At 37.9% G+C, this 16,202-nt stretch overlaps 1 protein-coding gene across 1 annotated transcript in view; it reads right to left on the minus strand.

Moving 5' to 3' along the window:
- Positions 1-16,202, minus strand: part of CFAP54 (cilia and flagella associated protein 54) — a 360,163-nt gene that overhangs the window by 154,805 nt on the left and 189,156 nt on the right. The window contains exons 47-48 of the mRNA XM_062202023.1: positions 10,033-10,155; positions 4,412-4,465 (exon numbers count right to left, since the gene is read on the minus strand). Of these exons, the coding sequence (XP_062058007.1) occupies positions 4,412-4,465; positions 10,033-10,155 (177 nt within the window). The remainder of the gene's footprint in view (positions 1-4,411; positions 4,466-10,032; positions 10,156-16,202) is intronic.

Genomic DNA, 16,202 nt, shown 5'->3' on the forward strand with positions numbered 1-16,202 from the left:
TTTTTTTAATACAGAATAGATTTATGTATATCTGTTCATCTGCATTAACTCTCACCTGGCTATATGAACTTCTTCTCCATCCACAACCCCCTACGACTCTCTTGTGCCCTAACCCCTTCTAAAGAGACAGACTAACAATAGAGCTCAGAATTTTTTTTTATTATCTCAAATTGAATTTAAGGTATACAAGATTCATGTATTTCATAGATACAGATTTAGAAACATAGATACGCCTACCCTACTCACTCCCACCCATGCTCCAAGCCTTCTTCTTCCCTCTCCTATTCCCACTCTTAATTTTTACAAAAATCTATTTTCAGTATACTTTATATGCATAAGGTTAACCCTACACTAAGTAAAGAGTGCAACAAATAGTATGAAGAAAAAAACACTGTTCCTCAACAGTAGAGGCCAGGACTATAACATAACAATCACTGAATTTCAAAATGTCCACTTCAATCCAATACATTACATTTTAGGTACTCTATTAATTACACCATATGAGGAAAAATATATCTGTTGTTATGGGACTGGTTTATTTCACTAAGTATAATGGTTTCCAGTTGCATCCATTTTGTTGCAACTGGCCTATTTCATTTTTTTTTCTTTTACAGCTGAATAGTACACCATAGTGTATATATACTATAATTTCTTTATCCTGTCTTTAGTTAATGAATGTCTGGGTTGATTCCATATCTTAGCTATTGTGAATTGAGCTTTAATAAAAATGGGAGTACAGATAACTCTTTCATATGATAATTTATTTTTGTTTGGGTAGATTCCCAGGAGTGGGGTGGCTGGGTCATATGGTAGGTCTCTATTGAGATTTCTGAGGTATAACCATACTGTCTTCCCCAGTGGCTATACCAGTATACATTCCCAACACATTTTTCCTCATATCCTCACCAGCATTGTCATTTGTAGATTTCTGTACAAGAGCAATTCTAACCAGGTAAAATTAAACCTCAGTGTAGTTTTGATTTGCATTTCTCTGACAGCTGGTGATCCTGAGCATTTTTTACATGTATCTGTTGGCCATTTGAATTTCCTTTTTGAAAAATGCTTGCTCAAGTCCTCTTCCATTTCTTAACTGGATGGTTTGTTTTGTTGCTGTTGAGTTTCTTGAGTTCTTTATAGATTATGGATATTAATTCTTTATCAGTTGCATAGTTTGCCAATGTTTTCTCCCATTCTGTCGGTTGCCTCTTCACTTTGCTAAGGGTTTCCTTTGCAGTGCAGAAGCTTCTCAGCTTGATGTAATCCCATTTGTCAATTTTGGCTTTGATTGTCTCGGCTTCTGAAGGTCTTTTCCAAGAAGTCTTTGCCTATGCCAATGTCTTTCAGACTTTCCCCAATGTTCTCTAGTAATTTGATGGTAAAATCAGGTCATAGATTTAGGTCTTTGATCCATTTTGAGTGGATTTTTTTATAAGGTATAAGGTAGGAATCTAGTTTCATATTTCTGCACACAGAGATCCAGTTTTCCCAGCACCATTTGTTGAAGAGACTGTCCTTGCTCCAAGGATTGAGTTTAGCTCTTTTGTCAAAGATAAGTTGTTTGTAGATGAATGGATTCATTTCTTCAGTTTCTATTCTGTTCCATTGGTATGCATTTCTGTTTTTGTATCAGTACCATGATGTTTTGATTATAACTGCCCTGTAGAATGTCATGAAATTTGGTACTGTGATGTCTTGGCTTTGTTTTTGTTGTATAAGATTGCCTTAGCTATTCAGGGTCTCTTGTGTTTCCATATGAATTTTAGCAACATTTTATTAGATCTGAGAAGAATATCATTGGTATTTTGATTGGGATCATGTTGAAGCTAGAAATTGCTTTCAGTAGTATGGACATTTTGATGATATTGATTATTCCAATCTATGAACACAGAAGATTTTTCCATTTTTTGTGTATTCGTCTATTACTTTCTTTAATGTTTTATAATTTTCATCAAAGAGATCTCTGACTTCCTAAGTTAAATTTATTCCAAGGTATTTTTTATAGCTATTATGAATGGGATTCATCTTAGAAGTTATTTCTCAGCCGAGGAATTGCCTGTGTATACAAAAGCTATTGATTTTTCTGTGTTAATTTTATATCCTGCCACTTTACCAAACTCTTTCATGAGTTGCAATAGTCTCTTTGTGGAGTCTTTTGGATTCTCTATATATAGAATCATGTCATCTGCAAATATGGATAGCTTGACTTTTCCTTTCTAATTTGTATCCCTTTGACTTATTTTTTCTTGCCTAATGGCTCTGGCTAAAACTTCCAGGACTATATTAAATAGCAATGTTGAGAGTGGGCATCCTTGTCTGGTTTCTGATCTTAGGGGGGATGCTTCCAGTTTTTCCCCATTCAATAGTGTGCTGGCATGGGTTTGTCATAAATCACCTTGATTGTGTTGAGGAGTGCTCCTTCTATAGCCAATTTGTTTAAGGTTTTCATCATGAAAGGATGTTGTACTTTATCAAATGATTTCTTTGTATCTATGAGATAATCATATAGATTTTGTTCTTCAGTTTGTTAATGTGATATATCATATTTATTGATTTGTGAATGTTGAACCATACCTGCATAACAGGGATAAATACCACTTGGTCCACACAAGTGATCTTTCTGATGTGTTGCTGGATTCAATTAGCTAATATTTTGTTTAGGATTTTTGCATTCATGTTCATCAGGGATATTAGTCTACAGTTCTCTTTCTCTGTTTTCTTTTTTGGTTCAGGAATTATGGTGATGCAGACTTCATAGAAGGAGTTTGGGAGGATTCCCTCCCTTTCAATTGTTTTGAATAGCTTGAGAAAAATTGAAATTAGTTCTTCTTTAAATGTCTGGTAGAATTCAGCAGTGAAGCCATCCAGTCCTCAGCTTTTCTTTATTGAGAGGGTCTTTATTACCGATTCAATCTCCATCTACCTCAAGATACTTAAATGAGAGGCTGGCATTCTGGCAGAGCAAGTTAAGCTTCTATCTTCAATGCTGGCATCCCATATGGGTACCAGTCCAGACCTGTCTGTTCTGCTCTGGATCCAGCTTCCTACTAATGCACTGGGAAAGCAGCAGAAGATGACCCAAGTGCTTGGGCCCCTGCACCCATGTGGGTAACCCTGAAGAAGTACTGGGTCACCTTCAGCCTGGCCCAGCTTCAGGCCATTGTGGCCACCTGGGGAACGAACTAGTGGGTGGAAGATATCTCTTTATCTCACTTCTCTATCTATCCAGCTATCTATCTATCTATCTACCTATCTATACTTCCTCCTATCTCTGTAACTGCTTTTCAAATAAATAAAAAAATAAATCTTAAAAAAAAAAAGATATTTAGATGCTACCAGGTCATCTAATGCTGAAGTCCCAAGCATTCAGTTACTGACAAGTACAATGTTGGGTGGGAAGGTAGACATCAGTCTTTGTGTGAGTGGAGTGGTAGAGAAAAAGACACTGGGTTTCTGTAGGAAAGAATGTAGCAGCCTTAGAAGCATGCCTTGGAAGCAGCCTAGCATACACACATCAAAGTCCTGCCCACATGCCAGCCTTTTCCCTTGGAGACGTCCCAGGAGAATCTTCTTGGCCAGGTGCCAGGAGGACTATCCAGTCTAATTACATTTGGTATTAAAACCTTGGGAGGAATTTCAGGAATTCCACACCCAGGAAGCCCTTTGTCCAGAAGAAGAGGGAGGGGGAAGGAGAAACGGTAGGAAGAAGTGGACCCCATAACCATATAATCCCCAATCTGAGCGCAGACTTGCCAGTCACTCTCAGATCTGTCTGATGAGTTGCCCAGAAGTCCAGCAGAATGAACTGCCTCATTTGACTTGGCTACCTTGCTTACCGCTACTCTCTGTCTCACATCTGAAATTCTTCTCTTATGGAAGACAAGATCCTTTTTTCTCCATCTCCATTAACACAAGTACATTTAGATGAGCAGTCTCATTCTCTTTTTGTGAGAAAAAAAAAGTCACTGCATAATTTAGAGGAAATACTCATAAAAATGCCAAATGAAAATTCTCTAAACCCTTGCCTGATAGTCTCCTAACTGGAAAAGAAGGAAATGAAGAGAAGGAGTATTGAACACATGGGCTATTGTAAAATGTACAAAATCATTTTCTTACAACCAAAGTCAGCTATTGCCCTCCAGGTAATCAAGATACATATTAAAGTGAGGGATACTTGGCACAGCTAGATGAATAAACTGGATACACATCTGTAATTAAGAAACAGGAGCAGTAACTGCTATTTGCTCCATCTGAAAACCAGATGATTTTGATCCATCCTACACCTCTGGTCTCAGAATTTTGAGATAAAATCCCACAGCATGTAATATGCTTTTAAAACCAACAAAAAGATTGAAAAGACTCAAAAATTAGTAACTCTAAATATCCAATGTCTATTGAATACTGTGTTCCTTACCTGTATATTTTCTTTACAGTTAAGAGGTTTCCCTGGGTCAAATGATTGGAATAGCTGTCAAAATACAAAATATAACAGTAGGAATGAGACTATTTGAGTATTCTTGTAGATGAAACTTATAAACGAGTTAATATGTTCTTCTAAAATTATCATAAGTGCCATTTTTAATGTGAAAGTAATACACACTCTACTCAGAAAAGTTAAGTATTGTATTAAGATGTAAAAAGCATCGGTCAATTCCTTTATGTAGTCTAGTCTAGTTAATATTTGATGTCTCTCTTATAATTATTTTTACATAGTTTAAAAACTTAGAGATTTATATTCCATGTTCACTAAAAACTGTATCATAATTTTCCTTCAATACCATTAAATTCTTTATTTTTTAACTTCTATTTAATAAATATAAATTTCCAAAGTACAACTTTTGGATTATAGAGGCTTTTTCCCCATAACCTCCCTGCCACCCGCAACCATCCTATCTCCCATGCCCTCTACCATCCTATTCACATCAAGATTCATTTTCAATTATCTTTGTATACAGAAGATCAATTTAGTACATACTAAGGTAAAGATTTCAACAGTTTGCACCCACACAGAAACACAAAGTATAAAGTACTGTTTGAGTCCTAGTTATACCATTAATTCACATAGTACAACACATTAAGGACAGAGATCCTACATGGGGAGTAAGTGTACAGTGACTCCTGTTGTTGACTTAACAAATTGACACTCTTATTTATGGTGTCAGTAATCCCACGAGGCTCTTGTCATGAGCTGCCAAGGCAATGGAAGCCTCTTGAGTTCGCCAACTCTGATCTTTTTTAGACAAGGCCGTAGTCAAAGTGAAAGTTCTATCCTCCCTTCAGAGAAAGGTACCTCCTTTGATGGCCTGTTCTTTCTGCTGGGATCTCACTCACAGAGATCTTTCATTTAGGTCATTTTCTTTTCTTTTCTTTTCTTTTTTTTGCCAGAGTGTCTTGGCTTTCCATGCCTGAAATACTCTCATGGGCTTTTTAGCTGGATCTGAATGCCTTAAGGGCTGATTCTGAGGCCAGAGTGCTGTTTAGGACATCTGCCATTCTGTGAGTCTGCTGTGTATCCCGCTTCCCATGTTGGATTGTTCTCTCCTTTTTAATTCTATCAGTATTAGCAGACACTAGTCTTGTTTATGTGATCCCTTTGACTCTTAATCCTATCACTATGCTCAATTATGAACTGAAATCGATCACTTTGACTAGTGAGATGGCATTGGTACATGCCACCTTGATGGGATTGAATTGAAATCCCCTGGCACGTTTCTAACTCCACCATTAGGGGCAAGTCCGATTGAGCATGTGCCAAACTGTACATCTCCTCCCTCTCTTATTCCCACTCTTATAACCATTAAATTCTTTATAAAATCTCAGTCTAACAGGTAGGTAATACCTATCCTGTGAATGTAGCAAAATTACTTAACCTCTTTATTACTGTTAAACAACTAAGCATGGCATTTCCCACCAGCAGCCATCAGTCAGCCTTGGTTTAAATAACACTGATGACTATTTTTGTTTGTACTTCTGAGTACTGTCTTTGAACAAATTCCTGGAACTGGGATTTCCAGGTAAAAAGATAAGAATACTTTAAAAAGATTGGAAAGAGCTGGTTCAATTATACACCTACCCATATCATTTGAAATGCCAGGATTATTGCACTTTTAAGAACATTGAGTAGTGTCACTCAAAAAAAACTTTGCCAGTTTGAAGGTAAAATTATATTAATATTCAGAATGATTATTTTTAAGATTTTTTTGAATTATCTGTTAATATGTCTGGTTCTAAATGTAATAATGCATTAGGACATATTTAGTTTATTTGCTATAGGAGATTGTTATATCACTAACTAGGACAGGTTCTTTTGGGAACAGAAGGCCCTTTTTTAAAAATAACTATTTGTGAAAGCCAATACTTATACTCCTCATGTATATATCCCCATGGTCACCAGGAAGTCACCAACAGTTTTATGGATAAGTTGATCACACATGGATGGTGCCCTACTTCAAGCACCTGTGCCTCTTTGCCTGAGAAGATTCTATGGCCATAAGAATGTTCAGGAGGCTAGAAGTATAGGATAAAACAAATTCACTAATGAAGGATAAGACAGTCTACCTAGTCTCCTGAGGGCCCCCACTGGTCAAGGTAGTGACCTGTTCATGAATGTTCTCTGGATGGATCGAATTGATTCGCTTCTCAATCTAACTTTCCCACTTACTCACTATACTTCCTAAGATAACATCCAAAATACACTACTTGCCTCTAAATCTTCATCTCAAGGATCTGCTTTTGAAGGATTCCCAAAACCAATACATCACAATAATTTTATTAAAAGAAAGTGTTGGTAAGTGTTAACTTTTTTCCCCTTTTTGAAGGTATTCTTTGTTAGCTGTAACACACTGAAAACTGAGTAGTAACTGAATTCGTGGGGACATCTCTATTGGTGTAAATTGAAGCTGTAATGGGACTGTTACCCAGTTGGTAATAGGACTGTAGATTTGATAAGAGCAGAATCCTAATATGAGTATAATGATAAAATATAGAATTTTTAAAGGCCTGTGTGAAGTCCAATAGCAATCTCTAAAACTTCTTCAGTTACTTCTTTGACAAGTGAAACCTAGCTCATTAATCCCTTCTTAAATAACTAGCCTCCAGCCTAATAACATTGGCACCTATTTTAATTATAAACCCTGAGAGTATTTCCTCTTTTAATTATACTTTTTAAAATTCCCATTGAAGTTGGAAAGCTGCAAATTAACTTTGAGAATACAAAATTTGAAGTCAGAATCCATCAGGAGATGGATTATCTTATGAAAGGTAGTGGAAAAAAATTAAGTTGGGAATTTACATGTAAAAATTAGTTTCATCATTTGTATTTGTTTTGGTGAAAGCAATGGCCACTGAAAGTTTCTCTTGTTTCTCATTCTACCTGTTTGCTCTATCTTCTCATCTTCCTGAGTTGGACTTAAATGTGGGTCCTCTGACTTCACCAATTCCCCAGGTGATTTCAACCTAGTCCTATGATCTTAAATCTCTATGCTGATAACCCCGTATTCATGCATGCAACTTGAACTCCTTTAAATCCCAGACCATATCTTCTCTGCTCTGATCTATGCTACATCTCCAGTTGGTTATCTACTAGGGATCCCATGCTCACCCCTGCCCAGAGCAGTATGCCTCATCTCAGTAAATGAAAAATTTTCCTACCAGTTGCTTAGGTTGCGCACTGAGGAGTTATCCTGGACTCCTTTCTCTTCCATCACATGTCCAAACTATCATCAGCAAGCACTCTCAGTTCTATTATCACCATCTACAGAACCAGGTCACTCCTCACTCCCTCTACTGTTATCACCCCAACCATTACCATATTTCACCCAGATTATTTCCAACAGCCTTCAAACTGATCTATTTATACCCCTGCCAAGCTACAGCCTGCTCTCCAAGGAGTAAATAAAGTGGTCTTTTTATATTTATTTCCTATCATATCATTTCTCTGCTTAAAACTCTACAAAGTTTCCCAACTCATTTAAAGTAAATTCCAGTCCTCAGCAAGCCTTATAAAGGTCTTATATGACCTGACTGCTGGGTCTCATCCTCTTCTCCCCTCCTCCTCTCCCTTCCTTTCCTCTACCTCTTCCTGGCAACTTCTCTTTGCCTACCCATTTTTGCTCAACAATGTCTTACAAGCATCGTTTCAGGGCCTTCACCTGTACAGTTCCTCCCTCTAGGAAAGTTGTTTCCTTAGATCTTTGCATGGCTCACTTCTCTCAAAACTCATGTATTAGAGATCTTCCAAACCACCCTGAATAAAACAGCAAGCCACTGCCCTGGTCACTCTCCATCTGCTCGAGTGGCTTGATTGTCTCTCACAGCATATAACCACCTGAAATGTGTTTCTGTGCTTAATATGTTTAGGGGTTTTCTCAGTGTGCTCTAAGCTGCAGGAAAGCAATCACTCCATTTGTCTTTTTATTGCTCTTTCCTCATGCGTGGCGTAGTGTTTGTGTTCAGGAAGCACTCAACAAGTACTATAAATCAATTAGAGTATAATTTTAACAACAACATGCAAACCACTTAAACACTGTTGACCAAAATGCAAGCAAGAAAATAGTGCTAATTTAATCAAAGTAAGAATATGAATTAGTTCGCATCACAGAGAATGAACAAAATGGATTCCTCTCGATAGATGCATGGATGGACTCATATACATACAAACACATACATATATATAATGTATAGACAGATTTCCTGTATATACAGATATATACATATGAATACACACACATGGACACTTGCACTCCTATCTTACTATATACTGAATGCACATCTAAAGGTATTCTGAATACAACCTCACACCCTATAAAACACTATAGCAGTCATACAAAGTGACAAGCAGGTACATTTCAGAGGAATCTGCTGAAGTAATGAACACATTATATGTAGTATAATGTTAGCTTGGGCAAGTGATTACAGCTCATTCCCCAGGTCCTGCAAAGCTGAATCCCTCCACCCTGTACTGTATGTGTCAGGTTCACACCTCACACATTTGGCCTCCTTCTTTACCTCCTCCTATTTCCTTTATCATTGGCCCACAAGGGCTTAAAGCAAGATCACCCAGTGGTTCCCAGGTCACTGGGGAAAACCAAAGCAGAGGAAAACAATAATTCATCCTGTTATAATTTATGTGTTAAATATAAACATTAGTGTTATCCAATTTACCAACACACACTGAGCAAACCAGGTAAAATTACATTCAAAAACAAAACTAGGTAAATGTAATGGATGTTTTCTCTTCATGGAAATCAGAAGAAATTTAAACAACACATTCTAACTCTTTGAGATTCTAGTATATAATCAAAAAGAAAAGTCAAAATAAGATATAAGAGACAGTTTTTATCAAGAACATTAATCTGAAATTATAAGATCAGACTAGGGGCTGGTGCTGTGGCGTAGTGGGTAAAGCCGCTGCCTGCAGTCTTGGCATCCTAGATGGTGCCAGTTCGAGTCTTGGCTGCTCCACTTTCAATCCAGCTCTCTGCTATAGCCTGGGAAAGCAGTAGGAGATGGCCCAAGTCCTTGGGCCCCTGCACCCATGTGGGGGACCCAGAAGAAGCTCCTGACTTCTGGCTTTGGCTCGGCATAGCTCTGGCTGTTGTGGTCATTTGTGGAGTGAACCAGTGTATGGAAGATCTTTCTCTCTCTCTGCCTCTGCCTCTGCCTCTCTCTAACTCTGCCTTTCAAATAAAAAAATAAATCTTCAAAAAAAAAAAAAGATCAGACTGAAAATCTAAGAGGTAGTAGCTGATAAAATATAAATAAAAATAAAACTCTGAAGATAACAACAGGCAGCATCCCTGAACCAGAATTCCATTGGCAAAATCTACTCCAAAACCATGCTTCTTCTCCCATGATACCCTTCCATTCCCTGACAAATGAAGCCTCTTAAAAGTCTGCTATTAGCTGTAACCAGATTAACAAATAGGTCCAGAGTCCTGCAGACTTGCAGATATGCTTTTGGGGAAGCGTTCCTGTGATCTCGCAAAAGTAGCCATCAAAGGCAAAGAAATGCCCTAAGTCAAACTGGCAGATTACCTTAATTTTTCCAGTAGCTTTACAGCCAGAGGGTATTGAACAAGGTATGTTTCTTCCATAAAATATCTGGCATATCTCATAAAAGGCTTCTGAAAACAATCCTAAATCTATTAGGACTTCTATCTGTAAAAGAAAGAAAAAGCAGGATTTTAAATTAAAATTTTGTTTTATATAAAAATAAATGTTTGAGAGAAACAACATCTACTTTTTTGAGATCCAAACTTTCGACTTAAAGTTGGTAATATGTTATGAGTTAATGTTTTCTAGACATGAGTAGTTGGAGATGCATGCATTTATGTATGCAGAGAAAGCATTTGATAAAATACAGCACCCTTTCATGATGAAAACTCTAAGCAAATTGGGTAAAGAAGGAACATTCCTCAATACAATCAAAGCAATTTATGAAAAACCCACGGCCAACATCCTATTTAATGGGGAAAAGCTGAGATCTGGTACCAGACAGTGATGCCCACTCTCACCACTGCTATTCAATATAGTTCTGGAAGTTTTAGCTAGAGCCATTAGGCAAGAAAAAGAAACTACAGGGATACAAATTGGGAAGGAAGAAGTCAAACTATCCCTCTTTATTTAGGAGATCCAAAGAACTCTAAGAGACTACTGGAACTCATAGAAGAGTTTGGAAAAGTAGTAGGATATAAAATCAATGCACAAAAATCAACAGCCTTTGTATACACAGGCAATTCCTCGGCTGAGAAATAACTGCTAAGATCAATCCCATTCACAATTGCTACAAAAACAATCAAATACCTTGGAATAAACTTAACCAAGGACATCAAAGATCTCTACGATGAGAATTACAAAATCATAAAGAAAGAAATAGAAGAGGATACCAAAAAATGGAGAAATCTTCCATGCTCATGGATTGGAAGAATCAATATAATCAAAATGTCCATTCTCCCTTCTAAAAGCAATTTATAGCTTCAATGCGATACTAATCAAAATACCAAAGACATTCTTCTCAGATCTGGAAAAAATGATGCTGAAATTCACATGGAGGCACAGGAGACCTCAAATAGGTAAAGCAATCTTGTACAACAAAAACAAAGTCGGAGGCATCACAATACCAAATTTTAGGACATACTACAGGGCAGTTATAATCAAAACAGCCTGGTACTAGTACAGAAACAGCTGGATAGACCAATGGAACAGAATAGAAACACCAGAAATCAATCCAAACATCTACAGCCAACTTATATTTGATCAAGGATCCAAAACCAATCTCTGGAGCAAGGACAGTCTATACAATAAATGGTGCTGGGAAAACTTGCATGAAGCAAGATCCCTACCTTTCACCTCACACAAAAATCCACTCAACATGGATTAAAGATCTAAATCTATGACCCAACACCATCTAATTATTAGAGAACATCGGAGAAACCTTGCAAGATATAGGTACTGGCAAAGACTTCTTGGAAAAGACCCCGAAAGCACAGGCAGTAAAAGCCAAAATTAACAACTGGTATGCATCAAATTGAGAAGTTTCTGTAATGCAAAAGATACAGTCGGGAAAGTGATTTGGCAACCGGCAGAATCGGAAAAATATTTGCAAACTATGCAACAGATAAAGGATTAATAACCAGAATCTACAAAGAGATCAAGAAACTCCACAACATCAAAACAAACAACCCACTTAGGAGATGGGCCAATGACCTCAATAGACATTTTTCAAAAGAGGAAATCCATATGGCCAACAGACACATGAAAAAATGATCAGGATCTCTAGCAATCAGAGAAATGCAAATCAAAACCACAATGAGGTTTCACCTCATCCCAGTTAGAATGGCTTACATACAGAAAACAACTAATAACAGATGCTGGCAAGGATGTAGGACAAAAGGGACACTAACCCACTGTTGGTGGAATGCAAACTGGTAAAGCCACTATGGAAGTCAGTCTGGAGATTCCTCAGAAGCCTGAATATAACCCTACCATACAACCCAGCCATCCCACTCCTTGGAATTTACCCCAAGGAAATTAAATTGGCAAATAAAAGAGTTGTCTGCACCTCAATGTTTATTGCAGCTCAATTCACAAAAACTAAGACATGGAATCAATCTAAATGCCCATCAACAGAAGACTGGATAAAGAAATTATGGGATATGTACTCTATAGAATACTATGCAGCAGTAAAAAAAAAAATGAAATCCGGTCATTTGCAACAAGATGGAGGACTCTGGAAAACATCATGCTGAATGAAATAAGTCAATTCCAAAGGGACAAATTTCATATGTTCTCCCTGATCAGTCTCAACTAATTGTGCCCCTAAAATGAAACCTGTTGAAGTGAAATGGACTCTAGGAGAAACAATGACTTGATCAGCCCTTGTCCTGACTGTTGACTGACTTTGTTCATTTTTGTATTTTTTTTCTACTTAATACCATTGGTTGAACTTTTTAATTAACACACAATTATTCTTAGGTGTTTAAATTTAACTGAAAAGTGATCCCTGTTAAATATAAGAGTGGAAATAAAAGAGGGAGGAGATGTATAGTTCGGCACATGCTCAATTGAACTTGCCCCTAATGGTGGAGTTAGAAATGTCCCAGGGGATTCCAATTCAATCCCATCAATGTATATCAATGACATATCACTAGTCCAAGTGATCAATTTCAGTTCATAATTGATCACACTGATAGGTCTAAGAATCAAAGGGATCACACAAACAAGACTAGTGTCTGCTAATACTAACTGATAGAATCAAAAAGGGAGAGAATGATCCATCATGGGAAGTGGGATACACAGCAGACTCATAGAATGGCAGATGTCCTAAACAGCACTCTGGCCTCAGAATCAGCCCTTAAGGCATTCAGATCCAGCTAAAAAGCCCATGAGAGTATTTCAGGCATGGAAAGCCAAGACACTCTGGCAAAAAAAAAAAAAAAAAAGAAAAGAAAAGAAAATGACCTAAATGAAAGATCTCTGTGAGTGAGATCCCAGCAGAAAGAACGGGCCATCAAAGGAGGTACCTTTCTCTGAAGGGAGGATAGAACTTTCACTTTGACTATGGCCTTGTCTAAAAAAGGTCAGAGTTGGCGAACTCAAGAAGCTTCCATTGCCTTGGCAGCTCATGACAAGAGCCTTGGGTGATCACTGACATCATAAATAAGAGTGTCAATTTGTTAAGTCAACAACAGGAGTCACTGTACACTTACTCCTCATGTAGGATCTCTGTCCTTTATGTGTTGTACTATGTGAATTAACGGTATAACTAGGACTCAAACAGTACTTTATACTTTGTGTTTCTGTGTGGGTGCAAACTGTTGAAATCTTTACCTTAGTATGTACTAAATAGATCTTCTGTATACAAAGATAATTGAAAATGAATCTTGATGAAGAATGGGATGGAAGAGGGAGTGGGAGATGGGATGGTTGCAGGTGGGAGGGTGGTTATGGGGGTAAAAAGCCTCTATAATACAAAAGTTGTACTTTGGAAATTTATATTTATTAAATAAAAGTTAAAAAATTTTTAAAAACAAGAAAAAAAAAGGGGCAAATACAGACCTGGTCTTGCTACCACTTAAAAGCCATACTTATTCAGTTGATTGAAATATTTTTATTTTCCTTTTTCCTCCATCTAAGATTTTCTATTTAGAAGTAAACAATAAAACATAATGTTTAAAATAAAAAGAAGAGTATGGGTGTGGGTAACTTTAAAATAATAATTAAATTTATATTTTGCTCCAATGATAAATTATAGTTTAAAAGAAAAGTAAAACAAAAGCTCTTCTATGATTCTCTGCAGTAAGTCAGACAATCTGGGAGACTTACTCCGTAATGTATAAACATGGACACAATGATGATTTACTCATCAGGAAGTAATGGACACTGTCAGTCTTGAAGACATATGGCTAACATCGTTAATCAGCTGATCACTATACATTTTACCTGGCTTATTTTAAATATAATCCAGCAGGACTATCAATCAGAAAATCAAGAAAAATTTCCTGTTCAAATCCATTCTTTCATTCAATATGTTTATTGAGAATCTCTTATGCTCAAACCCTCTTTTTAAAAAACCACTTACTTATTTGAGATATATAGAGAAAAAGTTCCCATCTGCTGGTTCATGCCCCAAATGTACAAAGTAGGCCAAAGTTGAGAGAGAAGAAGTCAATCCAGGTTTTCTATGTCAGTAGCAGACACACAATTAGTTGAGCTATCACTTTTGCTCCCAGGGTGTGCATTACCATGAAGCTGGAGTCACGAGTTCAAGCTAGTAATCAAATTAAACACTGAGGTTATAATGGGCATCTTAACCAGTATCATAACTGGTAGCCCAAACACCTGTCCCCATCAATCCCTCTCAGAGGTTACATTTCATTAGGATGCATATTTAGCTAACTTTAAGTGACATACGAAGATCAACACATTACAAAAAGGCATAGTAGTTATTGACAAAATTCTGCATTCAATACTATGGTTAGAAAGGACGTCTCTAAAGATCCCAAGGGGATTGGCATTGTGGTGCATGAGGTTAAGCCGCCACTTGTGACACCAGTATCCCATGTTAGAATGCAGGTTCAAGTCCCAGCTACTCTGCTTTTGATCCAGCTCCTTGCTAATGTGCCTGGGAAAGCAACAGAAGATGGGCCCCTCCATGCACATTGGAGACCCAGATGGAATTCCCAGCTCTTGGCCTCAGCCAGCTCCCAGTTGTTGCAGCTACTTAGGAAGTGAACCAGCAGAAGGAAGATAACTCTCTCTCTCTGTTTCTCCCTCTCTGTCACTCTGCCTTTCGAATAAAATAAACAAATAAATACTACGGGGGGGGGGGGAGTTAAGAGAGAGAGTAGCTCTTCAAGAGAAGAGTTGAGAATGATGTAAGGAAGAGACATGAACATTTACAGAGGACATGCTGAGTACAGAGGTCATGTGACTGGAGTGGTCTTGGAATCTTACCGAGTTCCAGAACCAGGCTGTGGGGCAGGATCTCTGGTATCCACTGGAAAAGGGTTAGGAAGTGTGTGCACAGTGGCCAGGGAAAGTCACATAGGGTCAGGAGACCAGAGTAAGTACTTCGCATTTTATTTTCTGTGTGATAAGAAGTCTGGCCGGCTCAGTGGTGTAGCAGGTTAAGCCGCCGCCTGCAGTGCCGGTATCCGATATGGGCAGCAGTTTGAGTCCTGGCCGCTCCTTTTCCAATCCAGCTCTCTGCTATGCTCTGGGAAAGCAGAAGAAGATGGCTCAAGTCCTTGGGCCTCTGCACCCTCGAGGGAGACCCGTAAGAACCTCCTGGCTCCTGGCTTCAGATCGGCCCAGCTCCGGCTGTTTTGCTGCCAACTGGAGAGTGAACCAGCAAATAGAAGACCTCTCTCTCTCTCTCTGTCTGCCTCTTCTCTCTCTGTGTAACTCTTTCAAATAAAATAAATAAATCTTTAAAAAAAAAAAAAGATAAGAAGCCATTGGAGAGTTTTGAATAGGCAGAGTCTTAATTAGACTTAACATTTTGAAAACATCCAGTAACTCTGTAGAGAATAGAAAATGGTAAATGTAGAAGCAGGGAATGAAACACAAAATTGTATGGAGATCGACACAGACTCATGTACACGAAACAGAAAAAGAAAAACCACGTCCTATCCATCTTACTCTGTATTCTTGTCAGCACTATCTCAGGACTCTCCAGAATGTATAAACTTTAAGGAAAATTTTAAAAGTTAGGAGAAAGTTGGTTACAAAAATAAAGCATAAAAGATTTGGGTAACATTTTTAATGGGGAAGAGGAAATGGCTTGTCTACTGAGTTGCATTCTTCAGTTCCCATCTTAGACATCTGGGCTCTAATCTCCTCAGTGCTGTATAGTTTCAAAGTAGGCCCTTGGGAAGACAGATGATCCCTTTCAGTTTTCTAGTTAATCATTTTCCTCACAACCCCTTTGAGGAAACATTTTCCAAGTCTGAGGGTGGTTAGTCTGCTCTGGTCTTGCCTATAAAACTGCTGCTCATGGACTATATCTAACTGTCAAGGCTACCACTGGTTTCAGTTTATTCCTCCAGTTGTAACAGTGGTGCTAATAATTGACACAGATTTTTCAGAAGTGCCCAACACTGAACGTAAACGAGCCTCATGGCAAAAAGAACTACCCATAAATCAACCCTTCACTCACAAAACTACAGAACCCCCAGTACCCTTTCTAGGAATGTTGGATGTAA

This window comes from Lepus europaeus, chromosome 10, assembly GCF_033115175.1.
Source record: "Lepus europaeus isolate LE1 chromosome 10, mLepTim1.pri, whole genome shotgun sequence".
NCBI lineage: Eukaryota > Metazoa > Chordata > Mammalia > Lagomorpha > Leporidae > Lepus > Lepus europaeus.